The 21,799-nt window shown below is 38.6% G+C and overlaps 1 protein-coding gene across 2 annotated transcripts in view; it reads right to left on the bottom strand.

Moving 5' to 3' along the window:
* Positions 1–1,020: 1,020 nt before the first annotated feature.
* The window catches only part of GALNT7 (polypeptide N-acetylgalactosaminyltransferase 7), a 136,901-nt gene continuing 116,122 nt past the window's right edge, over positions 1,021–21,799 (bottom strand). The window contains exons 6-12 of one of the 2 annotated variants that reach the window (XM_046657282.1): positions 20,197–20,379; positions 16,913–17,030; positions 15,326–15,448; positions 11,964–12,182; positions 7,809–7,907; positions 6,969–7,097; positions 1,021–3,456 (exon numbers count right to left, since the gene is read on the bottom strand). In XM_046657282.1, coding sequence (XP_046513238.1) covers positions 3,319–3,456; positions 6,969–7,097; positions 7,809–7,907; positions 11,964–12,182; positions 15,326–15,448; positions 16,913–17,030; positions 20,197–20,379 — 1,009 coding nt within the window. In that variant the 3' untranslated portion in view covers positions 1,021–3,318. Of the gene's footprint in view, positions 3,457–6,968; positions 7,098–7,808; positions 7,908–11,963; positions 12,183–15,325; positions 15,449–16,912; positions 17,031–19,873; positions 20,057–20,196; positions 20,380–21,799 lie in introns of both variants that reach the window. The other variant, XM_046657281.1, reaches the window with a different exon arrangement.

Genomic DNA, 21,799 nt, shown 5'->3' with positions numbered 1-21,799 from the left:
CTCTGCTCAGACACGGCCCCAGGCCTGATTGGCTTAGAAAACTGAATCCACCCACCTCCATCATGGGCATTTCAAAATCTTAAAAACAAGAACTGCAAAGCAATTAGTGAATTTAGTTTAAGGATAGTCCTCCCTTTAATTCCAGGAATAGCGGTCCCCCAAAACCATTCTCTCTGACATTTGTCCATTTTCTTGCAACAGATTGATTCTAATGAATAATATGCATTTTCATAGTGCTCAATCCTTTTTTAAGTGCTTTCACATGGATTAATTTTCACATACCCAAACTACTGGCCTACTGGTGTCTGTCATGTTTTCTATCGAATTAGAAGTGGATTTTTTTTTCAATTGCATTCTGTCCAGAAATGAAATATACTCCAAGATCCCCATGAGAGACTATCTGAAATCAGTCAACCCACATTTACTCCAGTCTGGTGCTACGTCACTTTTTCACATTTCTGAGGCACAGCAGCTGAGAATTGAAAGACATGACAATAGCCAAGTCAGTTGAGAGAAAGATTCCCAAATCAACACAGCCACTTCTTTCTTCTGAGATGTCGCGCGTTGTGCCACAAGGTCCGATGGCCTATTTCTAACTTCATTTTGGTAGGCTTCCCTTCTCTCTACTCACTTGATCTGCTAGGTTGTAAAGAATTTTGACTTAAATTTTTTATTTCAATAGGCAATTATATAGTAGAATACACTGCTAAGAAAGATATTGTTGGGGTTGTTTTTTATAATGGGTAAGGACTTTAAAAGAAATGACTATACATAGGCAACCAGGGGTAAAAATAAACCTCTATGTTTCCTTCCTACGGTTAGGTAAGCTCTACATAAGCATATTCTAAGCAGAATTCTAACCAACATTCAAGCACATACTCAACATAAAACCATGGTTTATGATATTTTAGCTATTATGTCAGTGTATCTTGTAAACAATAAAGTCAAATAATTATTTCAAACAGGCAGTGTTTAGATTTAGAAATGATTACAAATACTGAAAAAACCCATGGATTAAAATACAGTATTTTATTTTTTTCTCACCTAAAAAACAAGCAACCCAGAATTAAGATATACATAAACTTCTCAAATTTATCCCTAATAAAATTTTGAATATTTATACAATTTCTACAGAAACATACAGTGTATCAAAATCTGCATAAATCAAATTTATAAAATGTGTAGAAATGCATAGTGATATTATCAACTTACAAAGCAAGGATATGAGAATTATTTCCAAAGCAGCCTACAGTAGAAAATAGTCATTATGGCAGCAGCTTCTGATGTTTTTCGCGTTTGGTAAGGTTTCTGATTTCAATATATAGAATCATTTTCATAGAGTATCTTAATGAATTGCACAAAATACCCACTTAAAATTTACATGAACAGTTTATGTGCCACCTTTCTTAGGCCTATGCATAGTTAACAAGGTTATAATCTATTCAACAAGGAAAATGAAGCCCATTTGCAAACACACAAGTACCAGTTCTCTTAGTCTCTTTTTTATAGTTGATTTATTTTGTAATTATATAAGCATAGAAATGAGTTCCTTTTAAACATCCCTGGAGATGAATGAAAGTTAAAATGGTTGATCACAGATCAGTAGCAAAATACAAATTGACAATTCAAAATTATAAATAGAACTTTGTTTGGGATGTTTAACTTTGACTCTCCAAATTTAAGAACTAAGCTTGGAAGAAACAAATTTGTAGGCTTTTCTTTTAAAGAAATGTAGAGTTTTGTTTTTTTTGTTTTTGTTTTTTTTTTAGTTTTTAAGCTTTACTTAAAAATATTTCCCTCTCACAGTAGTTTGTGAATTCCTTTCATTGTAATTATATCATGATTACAGGATCAAAGATGTGTAATTTATTTGCCATTCCCCACCTTATCACATTTTTTTTTCACTCAACATAGCATTTTAATCTTTTGGGTAATAAAAGAATTTATTTAGAACTTAAAATCTAATTGACCACTTGCAGTATTTGGTTTTCCTATTTTAGGTACTATCTTAATAAATGTTTAAATCGAAACAAGTCTTCTTTTCACTGGAAAAATACTAATAGAAATATGCTTCCTAAAAAACATTAAGAAACACTAGGGAACTAACACCTAATCTAAAAGAAAGGAGTTCATCTTTGTTAATGAGCTGTATTTTTAAATAGCCTTTTTTTTTTAAATTTTAAAAATGTGCAGGGAATTTCATTTGGATGAAGATATAAATGAAACATCCATTCACTCTTGGCTTCATAGGTTGCACAGCTTAGGTTATAATGCACGGGAGTTTTGTAAGGCTTAATCTAATAAGGGCTCGGAAATTCTTATCTTGGTCAGGATGACCCTTTGCTGTGTTTACAGTGGTGTTTTGTTGTTTTTGTTACCCCCATTTCAAGGTTTCAAAACTGAGAATTATTTATAGTTTTCTGTAGTGATAAGTACTGGAGGAAAGAAATCCTAAACATCAGTGGACAATGTTTCTCTAGCTGGTAGACCCCTTTGCTGTCTGAGGAGTTGGTACTGACAGAGGGCATTGGGAATGCCAGGAAGTAAGGGAGTTAATGCCATACGATCTTAAACCCAACGGAATAGCCTGGGGATGTTCCATATGGTCATTTCTTTTTCAAGCCATACAATAATCAATTTCAGAGCAAGTGGTAGCACATAAATTCATCTCTGAGTAGTAAAAGTGTTCCTCACACAGGTGACAATTCTGTCATTACCATCCTATAAGTTTCATTAAAAGCTCTTGAAATATATACTGAGAAATGAAAGAGGCACTAAATGTGTTGAAATTCACCTTTCAAAAAAGCAGCATGACTGTGAAGGAAGGCCACCTTGGCTAATAACCTGTGGCAGTGCTTCAAAAAGATGTAAAATTAAATAAAGACACAACAGGTTGATAATCACCAAGTTATATATGAAAGTCTGGTTACTCCAACCTTTTTTCAAGTGTGTTAAAAAAAAAAAAAAATCAAACTGCCTTTCAGACCCCTGAGTGTAATCCCAAAGAAGACAATAATGCTTTTAACTCTGTTCTAAACAAAGCAGAGCTAAATGCACAAATTACCAACATCAGCTTAAGACAAAACAAAAAAAGATGTAAACACCTACAAGGTTTAAGGTAAAAGCAGTTTTGTAAACAGTAACTGCAGATGATAATGTTATTGTAAAATCACAGTTTATCAACATCCTTCAAACTGACCAGGAGGTTCTGGGTTTGGAGCTGTACAGGTAATAATCGTTGCAGCAGGTTTCAGGCGGTTTTCAGTCCTGTATAAATTTACGTGTCAGTAGGTAGGTTATTGGTTTCTTTTATCCTTTCTAAACACTATGGATGTTATTTATTTCCCACTTTTGAGTCATTTTACTTGAGTCACAATTGGAGATGAACACTTGATGTAGGACCTCTGAGCGATCTAAACACTTTCCTGAAGGAATGTGAGTAAATCTGTGCAGGTTCTGGAAAACACAGGAAAAAGAAGTTTTAATTTTGCACTGTTTTGATATCACTGACATTAGAAGAAGTCACTACCTGGCTTTCATAATAAGATAATTCAAGCAAATTAGACAGGCTTAAACCAACCAGACCCAAACTTCGGATTTCCGTCTTTCAGTCCTTTTATTGTTAAGTCATGATGTACTGCTGGTATCTCAAAAATCCAATGTAGACAAACCTAAATTCTTTATCTTCCCCTCAGAACCACTTCCCCAGCTCCTATCACAGCTAATAGTAATACCAGCTTTCCAGCCCTCAGGATAGAGGCATCTCATGCTGCACCTTCCTTCCTTCCTTCCTTCCTTCCTCCACATTGCGGCCTTCATTTGGGACTGATATTTGGAATGTCTCTGGATATATCCTTTCCCATCTCCACTGCCGATGCCGTAGGTTAGCCCCCATCATCTGTTGTAGGTTTGTTCAGTACAGCTCAGGGTTTCCCAGAGTGTGGTGCTTAGACCATCTAAGATTGGGTCTGTAAGGTGACAATTATTTTCATAATACAAAGACCCCCATTTGCTTTCTTCATTGTATTGACATTTATACTGATGGTGTTAAAGCGATGGGGGGTAAAAGGGCTGGGGTCCTAGCATAAATTAAGCAGCGACCCAATACTGTGCCAGTAGTTACATTCTTCACGGCCACACACTCAGTTACAAAAGAAAACACTGGTTTCACTTAAGAATGTCCTTGATGAAGCAGTAAAACTTATTAGTTTTACTAAATCTTGACCTTTGAGAATACTTTTTAAAAATATTCTATAAGATGAAATGCAAAGTATGCATAAAGCACTTCTATACACTGAAGTACAATGGTATCTTGAGGGAAAGCACGTGTGCACTTGTTGGACTTGAGAGTTGAACTGCTGCTTTTCTCATGGAATGTCATTTTGACTTGAAAGAACAACTCAAACAAACTGATTATTCAAACTTGGGACTGGGTAGACATTTTCTTGAAAATGAAGTGAGACTGTCACTTCAAGAAAAAAACACCCAACACAAATCTAACAGTTTTTGTTGCCACTGATAAAATCGAGTATTCAAGCAAAAATTAGAGTTTTGGAAAACTTGTATCATCACCATGAACTTGATAGCTTTACAATATTTGAAGACTTTTCTGATGAAATCAGTGACTATAGTTGTGGATTTTTGACAATGTATAATGAAATGTGTCAACATTTGGAAGATCTACATAACTTAGTGGACCAAAATTTTCCAAACAAGCAATGTATGATGTTACAAAAGCTCACATGGGTAGAAGATCCATTCAGAGTGAAAGACAGACCAATGGATTTTAATGTGGCATGGGACTAAATGTTCACTGACATGGTTTCAGGTTCTACACTGCAAATAACTTTTAAGAAACTACCACTTTTCAAGTTGTGGTGTAGCACCAAAGAAGAATAGCCATGATTATCTGAAAAGGCTATTAAGTTAACCCTGTTTTCCAACTACATGTTCACGTGAGGCTGGATTTTTCTCAGACACTTCAACTAAAACAACATAGCACATTAAATGCAGTAGCAGTATAAGAATCCAGCTGTCTTCTATTAAACCGGACACTAAAGGGATTTGCAAAACTAAAAAACGATGCTATCCTTCTCAGCTCGTTTTTGAAAAAGTTATTTTTCATTAAAAGGGTTATTTATATTAACAGGTATTAGTTATTATTGTTACTTTTATATGAATTAGTACATAAATACAAAATTTCTCAGATTTAATTTCCAATTTAGGAAATAGTCTTAGCTATAACCTAACAAATAACAAATAAACAAATAACAAATAGACAAAATCTGTCTGCAGGGAGTCTCGATACTTTTCTAAGAGTGTAAAAAGCTTGAGAACTGCCGATTGAGGCTGATCTCCTTGCTTATCAGTTCATTCTTCACAATGCTCCCAGGATTATTTTCCTAAAGGTGCCCACTGTTTCCTATCACTGTGTTCCTCCACTAACGTCAATCGCTCTCCAAAACTTATAAAATGAAGTTCAATGTTCTTCCATCTGCGGTGCAATTTAGGAACACCAAACTAAATGTGACTCCTAGAATTCTCTATACACTTTCATGCCATGGCTTTACTCACCCAGTTTTCTTATTTATACTCCATGAAAAGCCTTTTTGTCCATCAAGACGTGGTACAATGATACTTCCTATATGAAACTCATCAGAAATAATTCCTCCTATTAATCTCTCTTTTGCCGTCCTATGGCATTTTGTTTATTTTTATTCTGCATGATTTTCCTTCTCTGCCATTAAGGTATGATGTGCTTTAGCTATTTTTTGAAGTCATCACATCGTTGGGCTCAGTGAATATTTAGTAATGTCTGATGCACAAATGTATATTCAGCGCTGTGTCCTTCAAAATATCTGAAATATGTACATTCCATTTTTTTATCCATTACTTCTTGATGGTGGTTTCTGGCCTGCCAGCTTTCTTTTACTATTTAACTAATGTTGTTCTCACTGACCCCTATCATGTTTTGCTATTTTTCATCTTTCTTTGTGGAAATAAACTCTGTTCTTCAGGGTTTACGTTAATCTTTCCCTTCCTAACTTATTATAAGAAAAAGATCAGCAACTGACACATACTTACGACTTCACAGTAATTATCTATGAATGATGATAACTAGGAATATTAAGCGGGGTCATAATATCATCATTACATAGCAAACAAGTGCTTGCATGACAGATAGGAGACGATAACAAAGATCAGACGAGTAAAGAAAGTGGAGTGTTGCCAGGTTCTTTCAGTTTGGGGCAGCTTTCCCAACTTTTTGTTTCATAATAAATTGATTTATTTCAGCCAAGTCTAGACTTTGAAAATAAATCCATTAATATGTTGGAATCCTCAACTTGGCACAGAAATTTGAATACTCACAGCTTAAATAGAAACACTCCTCCCAAAGAGTCAAGTGACTAAGTAAATATGAGCTTTAAAACAAGCAACAGGCAACAGTTATCCTGTTGTATTTAGCAAACAGCAATGATAAGGAAGTTGTGAAGGCCTAGATTTCCAAGTGTTATTTGTTTGTCTCTGTCGCCACCTGCTGGACAACATGAACTATAAATGCAGTATTTCTTACATATACATATTTGACTTGAATGAATTTAGATTTAAAAAATCATTTTAAGTCACCTTAATCACTTAAATTTCAAAAAATCAGATTTTGATATTAGAACAAATGGTGATGCTTGCCTCACAGAACATTGATTTTCCCATGTTACTGAAATTAGCAGTGGGTCTTCATGGATACCTTGTGACCTCATTACATGACAATATTGCACCAGAGAATAAAAGTGACCCTTCATTATGGAACAATGAGTCACTCAGTGATCAGAAAAACAACTGACTAAATGAGAGGGAAGTGCAAGTCAATTTGAATGCAGCTTTTAAGATTTATACAGCTAAGTTCCACATGGTAGGTGTTATTAAAATGAGATGGCATATATTATTTCAGGAATTAAAATGCAGACTACCTTGAAGTACTGCCATTCCTTAAATTCGTTTAAATTACAGTGTGTAATCATAACTTTTGACCCATCAGGTCCCTTTGTCAAACACTGGTCATACTGCATGAGTTGATTAGCTTCATTGATTCGGAAAAGCTATTAAAAAAGAAAAAGAAAAAATAACAGTCATCCTCTCTGCTGATATACATTTAAAAAACAAAAAAGAAAAGAAACTTGTCTCCTATAGTTAAACCTAATGACTATCTTATTTTTCTGTATGTTCAGAACTCTAAGTACAAAGACAGGAATTATATTCATTTTGATGTTAGTGAAGACCCCTACTAACACTTAAAGAATTATGTTCTTTAGCCTCTTAGATCTAGAATGGTCATGAACACACATTTATTATGTACCAATAATGTGAGCAAATGAAAAAATGGAAACAGACCTGATAATGTTTCACAATCTAAATTAGAGACAAGAAAAATACCCACATAAGGAACTAAGAAAATGTATGAGTGAAATATACATTACTGGCAGTAACATCCCAGCTTACCGGGTAAAAATATGGAATAGGAAAATATTTGCAGATAAAATTGTTTGGGAATTAAGCTTACACAGTTATATGCTCACACAAAAATATATTCTAATCTCTTTTATTAGACACAAGTTCTAGATTCTGATTGCTTACGTGAAATCCAATATTGCTATTATCCCCCTCAACTAAGTAAAGGTTTCAGCATTCTCAATGTTTTATAGAATGTTTTACTTTTTCAAAACAAAATCACCAAATTGGAAACCCTGCGATCAACGAGCCTGGCAGCTCTCAGTGCAGAACAATTTAAACACGACAGTATGGCTCCTTACCTGATTCCCTCCCATCCTGTGGCAGGGTCCTAGTTCAACAAAGCCGCCGTTTGTTCTTCCCATGCTATCAATGCAGTAAACAGTTTCAAAGCCTCTGATCTAAAAAAACAAACAAAGAACCAAAAAGCAGGCAACAGTTTAGTTTTTAATAAGCTCTGGCATCAAAGTAAAAGAATGTCATGTTAAATGTTGCAGTTCACAGTGGAAATCTGGGTATGTGTCGTAACAGGTCATTACAGTATTGTCAGTCTTTGCGGGGTTTAGAGCATATCAGTTATCTGTGAAATCATTTATGGTCTTGAGGTCAACACTGGAATGGACTCATTCCAACTAAGGGCAATGGCCTATAGATTTTGATAAAATACCACAGAAGAATAAAAAAAAAGATATCATGAAGTATAATTTCTGATTCATGATAATTCTTGTGAATGAGAAGGAAATAGAGTAAAGTTACCTAACCACAGTGGTAAGAGACACTGACCCTAGATGTCTAGACCAGACCATATTTGTAAGGTAACTCTCTCACTTTTGGTGGCTGCCTCCAGGGGCCTAGGGGGCAAAGGTTATGGCATGTGGGCCAGGCAGTGAGACTTTTCTCTGACTGTGGATAATGTAGGTGAGAAGCAAACACAGGTTTCCATCTTTGGGATACACATTTTGTATAAAAATAACCTTTCTCCTTTTTGGAAATATTATATATTTATATTTCAATTATAAGATACTGTAGTATTTGGATAAAATGTCTTGTTCATTCATTCAGTCAGCAAATACCGACTGAGCACCTATGACGATAAGAGCTTGAGAAGACACAAAGAGAAGCAAGTCTTGGCCCAGGCCCTCACGTCTGCAGGGCGGCTGAGGGAAGTGTCGCTCAGGATGGTGGGAGGAACATGCAGAAGGAGACTCTCGCCCTGTCTGGAGGAACTCTGAAGACAGCCCCAAGCAGACGTCTTTGTAACTGGTAGGGGTCTACCCAGAATGTGCAGGGAATGCTGAGAGGTGAAGCGTACCGTGCAGGGGCCAGAACAGAGAGAGGTTAAACTGAAGATGTGTTCAGGGGTGACACTTAGGGGGACAGGCAATTCCATCTCTCCATTCACTCACGCCTTTATTCATTCATCAAATACTAAGTGACACTGGTCAGGCATGTGGTAGGCTCTGATAGACCAGTGAACAAAACATAAACATCCTTACCCCAGCGAGCTATGTTCTAGGGAGGGAAAGACAGAATACACGCAAAAAGCATGATGGATATGTTAGGAAGTGATAAGGGCCCTGGGGAAAAGAGGAGCAAGTTAAGGGCAGGGCGCTGGGAGTGTTTGGGGGCCAGCAGGGTAGATCTCATTGAGAAGGTGACATTTGAGAAGATGTGGGGTCTATATATATCAGCCACGCATGCAGAGGCTAGCTTTGCTTTTCCAGGCAGAGGGAAGGGCAAAGGCAGGAGCATGCTTGCGGCAAGTCTGAAGACCAGTGAGGAGGCCAGTGGGGCCAGGGTGGAGTGAGGCCAGAGAGGAACAGGGCTGATTACGTAGGCCCTAGAGGCCACTGGGAAGGGCTGTGCCTTCACTCCACGTGAAAGGGGGTGTCACTGCAGGTTTCTAACAGAGGTAACGTGACCTGACTCACGTTTTAAAAAGCTGACTCTGATTGCCGTGTTTACAACAGGCAAAGTCAGTCTCAGTGAGAGAGATGTGATGGCTGAGACCACAGCAAGAAAGGGTCAGAGGGGGAACCAGATGTGAAGTGTGAGAGAAGGAGCAGATCCAAAGATGACTCCAGAGCTTTTGGCCTGAGCTATCAGCAAAGATGGGTTGGGGAGGGGAGACAGGAAGTTCAATGCTGGATTTGTCGAGTTTGAAATGTTGATTAGACATTCAGTGGAGATGTGGTGCAGGCAGCTAGATGTCCTTGTCCAGGCTCTGGGAGACAGATTTGGGTCGAAGATAGAAATTTTAGCATCATCAGCACATAGATGGTTTTAAAGCCACGAGACTGGACAAGATCACCAAGAAAACTCATTCCTTTTACAGAGAAGGCACTGTACTAATTAGGTGTTCTCAGAGATTAAGAGAGAGCCAAGATGTAGTCCAGATTCCCAGGGGCTTATGGTCTAAGTGGGAGTTAAACACAATTTGCTGTAACAGAACAGAGGTGAAGTAAGAGTATACGGAAAAAAAGGTATTAAAACCAGAGGTGCAGAGAGAGCAGCATAAGTGTTGGCTTCTCCTTTTATTCCCAAACTCTAAATGTTGGAATGCCTTAGGAGTGGATCCCATCCTCTTTTCTCTATCTATGTCTTCCCCCCGAGGTAATCTCATTCAGTCCCATGAAACTGTGCACCTGACGATGGCTCCAAATGTACAATGCCTCTTTTCTGGGCTTCAGTACCACAAAGCCTGAGATCCGCTTGACAGCTCCACCTAGATGTCTAATGGGCACTTCCCATGAGCAGAAAACCAACATAGAACTTGCTATTCCCTGAACCCTCCCCACCCGTCCCCTGTACCACCTACCCAATCTCAGCTGCCACCTAATTGACTACTCAGATGAAAACCCAAACTAGTCATCTTGGCCCATATCCTTCACACATCAATCCATCAGTGATCTACCTCCAGATGAACTGTATATCTCAAATCTGTCCACTTCTCTCCACCTCCATTTTCACCACCCTAGTCTAAGCCACCATCACTTCTCATTGGAATTACCCTACTGGTTTCCTGACTGGCATCTTTGTTTCTACTCTAAATTCTTACAGCAGGGTGATTAAAAACAAAAGCATAAATCGAATCGTGTTACCTGTGTAAAACCCTCCCGTGGCTTCCCAACACCCTTAGGATAAAGGCTTCCCTCCTCATTTATTTAGTTATTTAATTTTTGGTGAGGAAGATTAGCCCTGAGCTAACATCTGTGCCAATCTTCCTGTATTTTGTATGTAGGAAGCCACCACAGCATGGCTTGATGAGTGGTGTGTAGGTCCGCACCTTGGATCTGTGTGAACTTAACCACTATGCCACCAGGCCGGCCCCAAAGGCCCCCCTCCTCATTTAACCTCCTCTCTCCTGCTTATCAAACATGCAAAGCATTTCCTTACTCAGAGCCTTCAAACTCACCATTTTCTTTACTTGGAACACTCTTTCCTCGCTCTCTGACTTGCTTTTTATCATTCAGATCTCAGATTAAATGTCACCTCCTCAGAGGAGCCCTCCTTACCCTGTCCCTAAGTCCTCTTGAGCATCACCTGTTTATTTCCTTCATAGCCCTTACCACCACCTGTCATCATCTGCTTTGTTTTCCCTGTTTTTCTCTCTCTCCCCCGTGAGCATGCAAGTTCTCTGAGGAAAAGGACCTTGCTTGTCTTGTTGTATGTCTAGAAGAATGTCTGGCATATAGTAGGCCCTCAACCAATATTTTCTGAATACACAATTAAGCAAAGGCATGAAGACTTGAAAGGTCACGGCTTGTTTAATACACCTATGAGGCAGCAGTCAGTATAAGGCACTTGGGTGGATGCAATCAGAAATGGGGTTACAAAGGCAAGTTTGCAGAAACAAAACAATGAAAAGACAGATCAATGCCTTTGCCTGATTTTAATTATTTTCAGTTACCACTGATTAATTCATTCATTTGACAAGCATTGTGTGAGTGCCTATTGTATATGGGGATCTCTGTGTTAGTCCATTGGGACACAATGGTGGACAAAGTGTTGAAGCATTTACAGGAGGGCTGAGAGAAAGGCAATTCTGAGCATTATGAGAACCTATGGAGAGATCACAGAACTCAGTCTTTTTGATGGAGTGCGGAAGAATAGAAAAAGGCTTTTCAGTGGTGGTGCACTATAAATTGAGAACTATGGGATAAGTTGGGATTAGCCAAGAAAGGGAGTCGGAGTGAGGGGCAGGGAAGTGGCAGGAGCTGGAGGGAGTGGACAGTGTTCCAGACCAGAGGGCTACATGTGCAAAGGCTGAGAGGAGGGGACATGGCGGTCGGGGGTTGGGGGAGTTGTAACCTTCTAGTGGAAAGTACCAGACAGTTTTTAGCTAAACTCTTCCCCAAGAATTCTTCTCTTTCACTCACACATTTCCATCTCTGCCTTCCTCCAAACTCAGTCTCCAAACACATAACTTTGAGATCTGAATATCAGCTAATACTTACTTCTCCCCAGTCAACATTTTTGGGTGGTAGAGGGTAGTGTGAGGTGATATCATAAGCTATTTCTTCCATGAACCATTTGAAACTTTTGCAGTTGTGATCTTCTCGAAATTTCTTCAGCTCAGATATATCCCCATATGGTAGTGCTTTCGATTCAGGACGACTAGCATAGAAGTAGTCTTTATATTCATCCCACCAAACCTCTACAACTCTAACATAATTCTGTGAAAAAGAAAGTTAGTATCATTCTGAAAAATAAAAATATTAGTAATGTCATAAATAGCCTATCTTAGACACATGACATATGACCAACATATAACAGACTCATTTCAATAGGACCTAATGTTTAATTAAGCAACAAAAGCAAGTGAGCTAATGTTTCTAATTTGTCAATTGCCATGGATAGAAATGTCACACGTGTTCAACTAAAAAGTGATAGACACAGAATCTGATATCCCTGAGCTGCAGGATCATGTATTCTACGAAAATATATTCTATGCTGCTTTGAGAGGAAGAAATTGAAGCCCAGAGAGGGTTTATGAGAGGCTGGCTGCACACTGGTCCTCCTTCTCCCAGAACAATCTCTTTCTGTTAAGAGCCACACTACTACCATGTGTAGGGAACAAATCTCATTTCAGAAACAATCATGAAAAACAATAACTCTGATTAATAAAACACATTTTTGCAGGTGGCTTTTGTTGGTCTTGTTTCAACTCTAATATAACCATTTTACTATAACCCAGAATTAATTGGACATTTTCCCCAGTTGGTGCACTTTAAGAAAAAGCAACTAAAGAACAATACAGTATGTTGACATTGTGATAACTGACAAAGATCTAACTTCTAAGGTTTTACTGAATGAATGCATGTGACAGGTTTAGAGCATACGCAATCTAGTCCCTTGGTCTTCTACATCATGCATCAGCCAACCTTCTCTTTAAAGGGCCAGAGAGTATGTATTTTTGGCTTAGTGGGCCATACTTTCTGTTGCAACTCCTCAGCTCTGTTGTTGGAGTCAGAAAGTAGCCATATCACAACACGCAAACACATGGGTGTGGCTGTGCTCCAAGATAACTGTAGTTACTAAAAAGGGCTAGATGTGGCCTATTGGCCATAGTTGCTGACCCCTGCCTGTTTTACACCAGGAGCAGGAATATGTACTGTTGAGATTAGGTTTTCTAGGGTACAAGATAACTATCAAAGGGTGAACGTGCTCCCACAGGCATATTGTTGCAAAGCCCGTAGATTCAAACCTAAAAAAAAAACACACGTGATAGTATTGATAAATATTTTGAATTCTTGCAAATCCATCCAAAATTAGATATAGTTCATGTCTTCTAGATACTAACACACATGAAGAGACGAGTGCACACACATACGGTTATAGCAACAAAAAGAAGGAGCACTTCATTGTTTGGGATGGAGAAGGCCAGAGGGGCACCACGGAGGGCGCTGGAGAGCTCAGTCTCAAAGGAGTGGTTAATTAGGTGGGAATGGTATCCACGGCAAAGAGAAAAGCAAACGAAGTATGACAGTCATGGTGCATTTGGGGTCCTGCAAGAATTCTACCACAAGTGGAATGCAGGATCCACTGAGAGAAAACCTGCCTCAGTTTCCTCATTTTAAGATGAGAATAATTATAGTCCTTACTTTACAGTGTGTTTTGAAAATTAAGAAGTTCATCTATGGAAAGCATTTAGATTTGTGTCTCGTACATAACTAAGCACTCAAAAAAGTGTCAGCTGTTATGAATATGATTATTCTTTTCTAGGATTTTGCATTTTATCCTTTAGTAGAGAGCCATCAAAAGGTTTTAAAGAGGTAACAGACATCAGTTTTAATTTTCAGGGGGATAACGCTGGTGGTGAGTGGAGGGTGGACTGAAGGGGGTTGAACCTGATGGTAGAGAGCCAAGTGGGAGGCCACCTGATATCCAAGGGAGAGATCTGAGGACCTGGACTAAACCCAGAGAGGAATGGATTTAAGAGATACGGACGAGGTGGAATCATCAGGGCTTGGAAAGGCGGGTGGCGAGAGAGGCGGACAACCCTAAAATGCCCCCTAAGGTTCATTCATGGGCAAACAGAATACAGGAAAGGGATCACTTTTGAGGAAAAGTTTAAGTTCGGCTTTGACTGCACTGAGTTTGAAATATCTGAGGGTCATCTAAGAGGATAATTCTAAACGACAATTGACTATAAAGGTCTGAGGCTCAGACCAGACAAATGGACTAAAGAAATAGACATGGGCCACTGGCACCCTGGTGGCTGTAGTGGACAGTGTTGAAACTGGAGAAAGGAAAGTACCTGGCACAGTCTGGGCACTCACTAGATGTAGGCTGAAGTTACATTTATTGGGTAGTTTTATGGCATCTGAAGTTAATTTTAGAGTAGATAAGTATTTCCCTCTCATCTCTTTTCCTTTTCTTTGCAGCAGAGACCTTCTTGAATCAAGGTGATTTTTCATTAATCCTTCGTGCTTATGGGTCTGACTCCAAGGGCAGGTTCTTTTCCTGTAATGCCCGTCAGGCCTGGTGTTAATTTGGAGCTATCTTTGTTTTATCGTGGATCTTCTAATCTCATCCCTTGTTATAGCTGGGGCTCCATTTGGCTATTTCTAAGATAATTTGCCCAGTTAGAAAGCTGCGTAGGATCTTAAAGCCTAGCTGTCTTTGCTTCTGTTATCTATTCCCCTTTGGGGAACTGTCTCAAGTTGCATCTGCAGCCAATAATAAACTTCCTTCTGCTTTTGACTTGGTTAAAAGCTGCAGAAAACGAAGGGCATTGGAGTCATATGTTCTTAGAATTTATGAAAGCAACCCAACCAAAGGAACTTCAAAGTTTCTCAGTCACAGAGAGCGCCTTCGTGCTCCTAACAGTGGGACATTTGGCCTCTGTGGGAAGCTTTCCTGGTTTGTCCCTGGTTTAAGGGACAAAAGATGACTAATATTTTGCAAGCACTGTTCAAAAATTTGATTTTGTTTACTACAAAAGTTCTTAATATGGTTACTTTAATTTTTTTAAACCAAACAAAAATAATATTTTTCTCATGTGTGAATAATAGAAGCTAATATTTTCCTTTCAACTACTTTCCTACAGAGTGTCAGTTCTTTTTGAATTTATTTGAGACATCTTCATGGAGAACACTCAATATAAGAATCTTAACCAGAATGAGATACAATGAATAATCTTAAAAAACAGTAAGATGTTTCATGACTAAATCTAGCCTAAGTTAAAAATGAGAACCAGCATGATTGCTTAAACAACATATCCCATTCAGTGAGCTGACATTTAAGTTACTACCACAGCATTTGGAACACAAATGTTAGTTCCCTAGCCTTCTCCCCTTTTAACCAAAAAACTCACCTTCAGAGTTGGAGAAGACCCAACATAAAGGGGTGGAGGATTCCCTTGCCAACCCTCAAGACGGTAGATGTGTCCAACGCGAGAACAAGGGACAAACAGTAATTTGCCACCACACTGCCATATCTATCAAGGAAAAACACATGTGGAAGTTGTTTCAAATGCCAAAAGAAATTATAGCTGAAAATTTATCTTGTAAATGTAAATCTGAAATCTAAATGAGATACAGTGTCCACGGGGAATTCATAAACTAAACAAATCCTAAAATAATTTGCTTGTTTTTCAAACTCACATAATGAGGAAGAAGGCAACAGGGAATTAGTAATATACTGCTACTAAGGGGCCTCTTCCTGTGTATGTGTAGCTCCAAGCAACCCTTTCCCAATGTAACCTGGCAAAGTCATGCAGATTCTTCATTCCTAAAATCATTCATCATTTCCATTGTTAATATATTTCCCACCTGGCTGATTATTATAATAATGTCCTAACTGGCTTCTTCACCCCAGCTTCTCTCTACTCAAGGTTAACCTTATTTATACTAAGAGATTATTCTAGCTGAAGGGCAGCTTTGGGTCATGTTCTTCCCTTGCTTAATACCTTTCATAGTTTTCCATTGCTTATCAAACTAGATAAAAATCTCTTAGCTCAGCATTAAAGGCTCCCTTCTATATGGTTCTCACATACATGTCCACTTATCTTCTGGATGTCTTTCTCATTCATGCTGTAAGATTCTGCTAAACCATGCTCCTCACTGTTTCCCGAATATTCTTCAGGTTCCCACCCGTTCTGTTTGCGTAGAATTGCCCCTCCCCTCCCTCTCTGCTTATTGATACCGTGCCCAAGTTGTAGTTCTGCCTCAAATTCTACCTCCAGCATGATGCTGTTTCTTAATCACACCAACTGAATGCCATTCTACCTTCTTATTGTATTATGAATTGAAGTATAATTCTAATTTCTTCTTATTGACTATAAGTTCCTTGAGATTAAGGACTGAGTTACTCCTATTCCTCATGGTGCTAAGTTGAATATTCAACTCAAACTGCCATAGAGTTCTTTCTTTCTTTCTTTTGGAGAATGGGGGGAGGGGAGTAGGAGCAGAAGACATCATTGTCCAAGGACTGCCCCAATGACAGGGGCTGCTGCAGGAAGGCAGCTCCACTGTCAGTCTGAGGATGCCGTCATTGTTGGGATCTGCTTCTGTCCTGCATTATCATGTCCTGAGATGATGAAGGGTAACCACATCAGTGAATGGTCAAACGTGGCCCCAATACATGCAAATTCTCCAAGGGGCTCCTACAAAAATGGCTCTAGTATATAGAATTCCTTGGCTGGGGGTTGGCGGGGGGGGGGGGGGGGGGTATTTCTGAAGCTTGCTGGCCTCAATTTTGAGCTGAGTTACGTAAATAGGTGGTAAATTTGGAGCTTGCATTTTGCCTTATTTTTCCTGAAAAGCATACATTTTTGATAGTCATTCCTTATGATTTAGAGAAATGCTTTAAGGAGTTCTTTCCAAAGAAATCAGCCTTATCTGAAAGTCATGAAAGCCAGTTAACTACTTAGAAAACTCCATTTGTTTAAATGAAATGTTACCTTGTATGAGATCTCAAAGTTTTCACCACCCCAAATCTGGAGACCTGGATCATAGAGACCCAGTTCAAAGAAGAACTCTCGTTCAATGGCAAATAACCCACCAGCCATGGCTGGGGACCTAAGAAAAAGAAACACTAATAACTATTAAAGACAAATTGCCAATATCCCTTCACCAACAGACAGCAAGTGTTTCTGGAATACAGTCTAAATAATGCATAACGGGGAAAAGATGATGGCCAAACATCAAGAAATTATAAAGCCTTACAATCTGTTCATAATTCTTCTTTAATAGACTTACCACAATTTCTAACTGAAATAGAATTACAGTTCACTACAAATTAGAGGATTGCATCATTTTGCCATAAGAGGGCGCCTTGGTTCCTTTACTGATTTAAAAATTAAGCCTTTAGAGTTAGTTAAAATACAATTTCTCTTTCACTCCTAAAAACACTGAGCCACACAGCCGTGGTCTGCTAACTGCTCCTGAAATGATTTATGAGTCATTCTGGGATGAGTGAAACCATACACCATGGAAGTAGTCTGTCATTTTTTAATTTTATAGCTCAGGGGCTTGCCAAATAAGGGTGTAAATCATCCTAGAACAGCCACAGTTCATTCAGAGTTTGCAAATGTAGCACAGAGACGACACAGAAGAATTAAACATAGCTATTTACTGTGTCGGGAGGTAGGAATGCAAAAGGGTGATCTGTGGGGCTTCTTGAATTGGGACTTTTTAGGGACAAGAGAAAAAAATTTGGTAGCTTTTTGGAGACAAGCCATTTCCATCATTAGGAGAAGTGACAGGGGAATAATTTTCATCCTGTTCTTTGTCTCCTACCCCCAAACAATTAATTATTAATGCATCATGACTTTTAAGTAGATTCCTCTACTAGAGGACCTTCTTTAGAATTACACCTGATATTCAATCCATCACTAATTCCTATTGATTCCACCTTGAAAATACATCTTGAATCTGTCTACTTCTTTCCAACTTCACTGCCACCACCCTAGACCAACCTACCACTGCTTGGACTGTTGCAGTAACCCCCTAACTTGTCCTTTTTTCTATTCTGCCACCTTCCAAGCCTGATCCACAGCAAGCAGAGCAGAGTCAATGTGGGCCTGCATGATGCCAGCCTCTCTCCACTCTGGAGGTTCAGCTGGCTCCCTTGTCCTGCATTCTTCACTGCTCTGCTCGTGCCATCAACATGTCACACTGCCTTCTGTCTCAGGGCCTTCACTTGTTCTGTTTGGTCTCCTGAAATGTTCCTCCTCCTCCACAGGGTTGACTCCTCATTCTTCAGGTCTCAGCCTCAAGGACACTTTGCCAGGGAGGCGGTTCTGGATCCTCCAGGCTGGACTAGGTTCTCCTTCCATAAGCTCCATGTAGCCTTTTATTTTTCTTCATACCACTCATCACAGTTGCTGTTCCAGAGTTATCTATGTAGTTATGCATTTAGCTTCTGTCTCACCCACTATATTTTAAGTACCATGAGGGAACATATTTTTTAAAATTTATCTCCAGAAAATAGTGCCTGGCACACAGTAAGCACTCATTAAATATTTGTTGAGTGGATACATAATGAATCAAGTAATATTCTCAGTGTTAAAGGAAAATCACATCAGGGGAAAGTCATTCTCTGTTGCCTTTTCTTCTTAAAGTATGCTGCCTAACTCACTAAACAGCCCTATTACATTTTTGGTTGTATTTTCATGTCTCATTTATTTAGCTATCATTTAAAATTACTCTATTATAACTTTGCCTTTTTGATCTTTAAATATATTCCCACTTAGCTCAGTATACGTTTGAAAATAGATCTTAACACGAAAACCTCCCTTAACTTTTTCTAGCTCACTTCTAAAAGTTTCTTTACTAGCCCATGGAATTGGCAGAAATATAAATGTAATCATCATCCCCTATTTTTTTTCTCTCAGAATTATTTGTTAGGTTAAGTGGGTAAGCAGTAGTTTCCTAGACTATTTTGAAAAAAAACTTCAAAGAGAAATTTGGAAACTGTCAAATAAAGCTTAAGGTTTTATAATTTCCTTATGTTTGCCATTTCAGTATCTTGATATCATGATATGCCCAAATCCCACCGGCATTTCCATGACATTGGAAACACCTTCCCAAAACAGAGTTCTAACATTATCAGTAGTGTAACAGGGAGAGAGAGACCAAAAGCAGAACCATAAGATCAGAAAAATAAAATGAGACACATTTAGAAGCCTACACTAACATTTGAGCAAACATTTCATTTGGGGTCCCTCTTTTGAAATATAGTATAATGTTCCACTTATAAAAGACCAGAAGAATAGAGGAACATAAATTGTTCTATTTCAAGAACCACAGAAGGGACGAAAGCTGATTTTGGAACAAAGTTTCCTTTTAACCAAGTGCTCTTCTGAGAATGAACTAATAAAAGCTTCTACTATGTAACATTTTCCACAGTCATGTATTTTTATGCATCAGATTTAACGGGTACAAAATTAGTATTTAAGAGTTAGCATATAAAAAAGAAAGAAAAAAACAAAAGAATCTCTCGCTAATGCCTTTCATTGCTAACACTACACCCAAGGCATCAAAGTGGATATAAAACTTGGATTGTAATGGAATTTATGTGTTTTAAATTTACAGAATGACATTACCGTCAAAAGAATAAAATTTGATGTCTAGTTTACTAGGAAAGGATGGCAAAGATTTTCTTTTCTTCATTCGTGTTTGGAACTAATGCCATATAACATCCCTCCCTCCCACCAAAAAAAGAGAGCTTGCATTTAGGGAGAAAGCAATTACAAAGAAGCAAAAGTGAATTCAGATCTCGAATAGTGCAAGGGAAGAAACCCTCTCAGAATGTGAGGCAGCAGTTACAGTTTTAATAACAAACTTTTTAGCTTGGCAAGAGGTTAATAGGTTAGCAGCAACTGGAGAAAAGAAAAACATGTAAGTGATTTAGTGATTACCGATATGGTTCAGTTTTTGTCTTTCTCATTCTCTTCTCTCGAGGGGTCAGAGGCACCCGTTTCCAGAGCATACTCCAATCCCATGCTCCTCGGGCATACCCATCTTCGTCACCACCCCCTTGGGGGATAATTTCATATGTTTTGCCATTTATGACATCTATAATCGGCACAGTGCAAATGGTTCTGTATTGTGTTGATGATGGCAGCACAGATGAAATGGAAGCATATGTATGGACCCACATATTTATACGAGGACATGGGGAAGGAAAAAAAAAGTACTTAGATAAACATTCCACATGAGAAAATAAAGTAGTAATCTTTACCGATAAGGTTCAGTTCTATGTTTTCTTTTGGCCTTTTCCTTGTGGCTTAGAGGAATACGTTTCCATAGTAAACTCCAGTCCCAGGCCCCTCTGGCAAAACCATCTTCATCCCCACCTTGCTGTGGTTCAATGGAATAATCATTCCCATCTATGTAATCTATTAGAGGTACAGTACATGTAGTTCTGAAATATTTACAGAAAATGGAAAAGCATTTAAGAACCCAAAACTGACTAGTTTAGAATGCCTAACTATATTATCTTTTTATTGTTAATTTTTTTTTTTTGCAGTAGGGGACTTTAATATCTAATGGGAAATCGAAGTAAATGAATGTCCTTGCAAGTCAAGGAGGCTGTTTCGATAAGGGGAGGACAGAGGAGATTCTTCCTCAGCTGACTGACACATGTCAGGGACAAAGAAGCACGTCTTTGAACTTAATCATGTGTTCTCATTCTCACTCTGGGCCGATGGGCAGCTTTCTTTTGGTAATTCTGGATTATTTATGAGATTTTCCTGCCTAGTACTTTCCCTCCTCATCCTTCTATTAAACCAATGAGCCTGTCTGTGTGCGTGTGTGTGTAGCAAGACAACACCTGCTACATTCTTAGCAGTTCTCCCAATTCTTTGTTGCTCTCTGTTCCTCTGGAAGCAGTTATTATGAAAATCTGTTTCTGTACTTTTACTTGCTTTTCTTTTCCTATTTCTTTTATTACAAAAAACAGCTTTCATTGCAAAAAAAAAAAAAAAGGTACTGTATTATATTCCTGCTTTTAAAAAAATGAGAAGAAAAATCCCTCAAAACCTGCTGAAGAACTTAAGCAGGGGCCTGAGAATTTGAAGCAAAAAAAAAAAAAAAAGCCATGTATTCGGGTTATAAAAATGCTAGTACCATATGAGTAATTAGGTATAGAGTCAACTCGACAAAGATAACTTGGTACCTTGCTTGTTGCAATGCTCATCTTATCAGAAAGGATTTAAAAATGCATTTCCTAAAATGGAGATTACATTTTACGTTACATTTACATTTTCATAACCATGTTAAGGTGCTTTTTAGATGTTTAGAAACCAAGGAGAAGGGGAAAATCTTAGAATTTTGATATGGGAGCAGTAGAGTTGAGAAAGGTGCTTTATTCCCTCCAGCCTGTGGACTCTCATGGGACAGTGGAGAGTCACTGTGGGGTATGTGGGACCGCCACAGGGCCTTGTGGGAAACCATGTCCTTATCGCCCTGGAGGACTGCTAGTCTTCACCCGGAGAGGTGAGGTTCGTTATCTTTCCTCACTTCTCATGACTCTCAGATTTCTAAATTGTGCAGAATAAAGTGTCCCAGAGAGATCTCAGTTTGATAGTTTATTCGCTGTTGGATTTAATTGATTTCTCTAAGCCTCAGTATCCTCTTCAGTACAATGGAGCTAATAATATCTCCCTTGCAGGGCTGCTGTGAGGATTAAGAGAGACAGCACTTGAAAAATGTTTAGATAGGCCTTCACATTAAATCCTCTACTGATTAAATCCTCCAAAGTTCTTCCTTTGACTCATGCCTTTCGTCACAGGGACATGTCTATTTTCCTAGATTTCGAGAATTCTGGACCAAAAGCAGCAAAG

The sequence above is a fragment of the Equus quagga genome, chromosome 3 (genome assembly GCF_021613505.1).
Source record: "Equus quagga isolate Etosha38 chromosome 3, UCLA_HA_Equagga_1.0, whole genome shotgun sequence".
Classification (NCBI taxonomy): Eukaryota; Metazoa; Chordata; class Mammalia; order Perissodactyla; family Equidae; genus Equus; species Equus quagga.
Note: the sequence above shows the minus strand (reverse complement) of the source record. Positions and strands in the feature narration are given on the sequence as shown.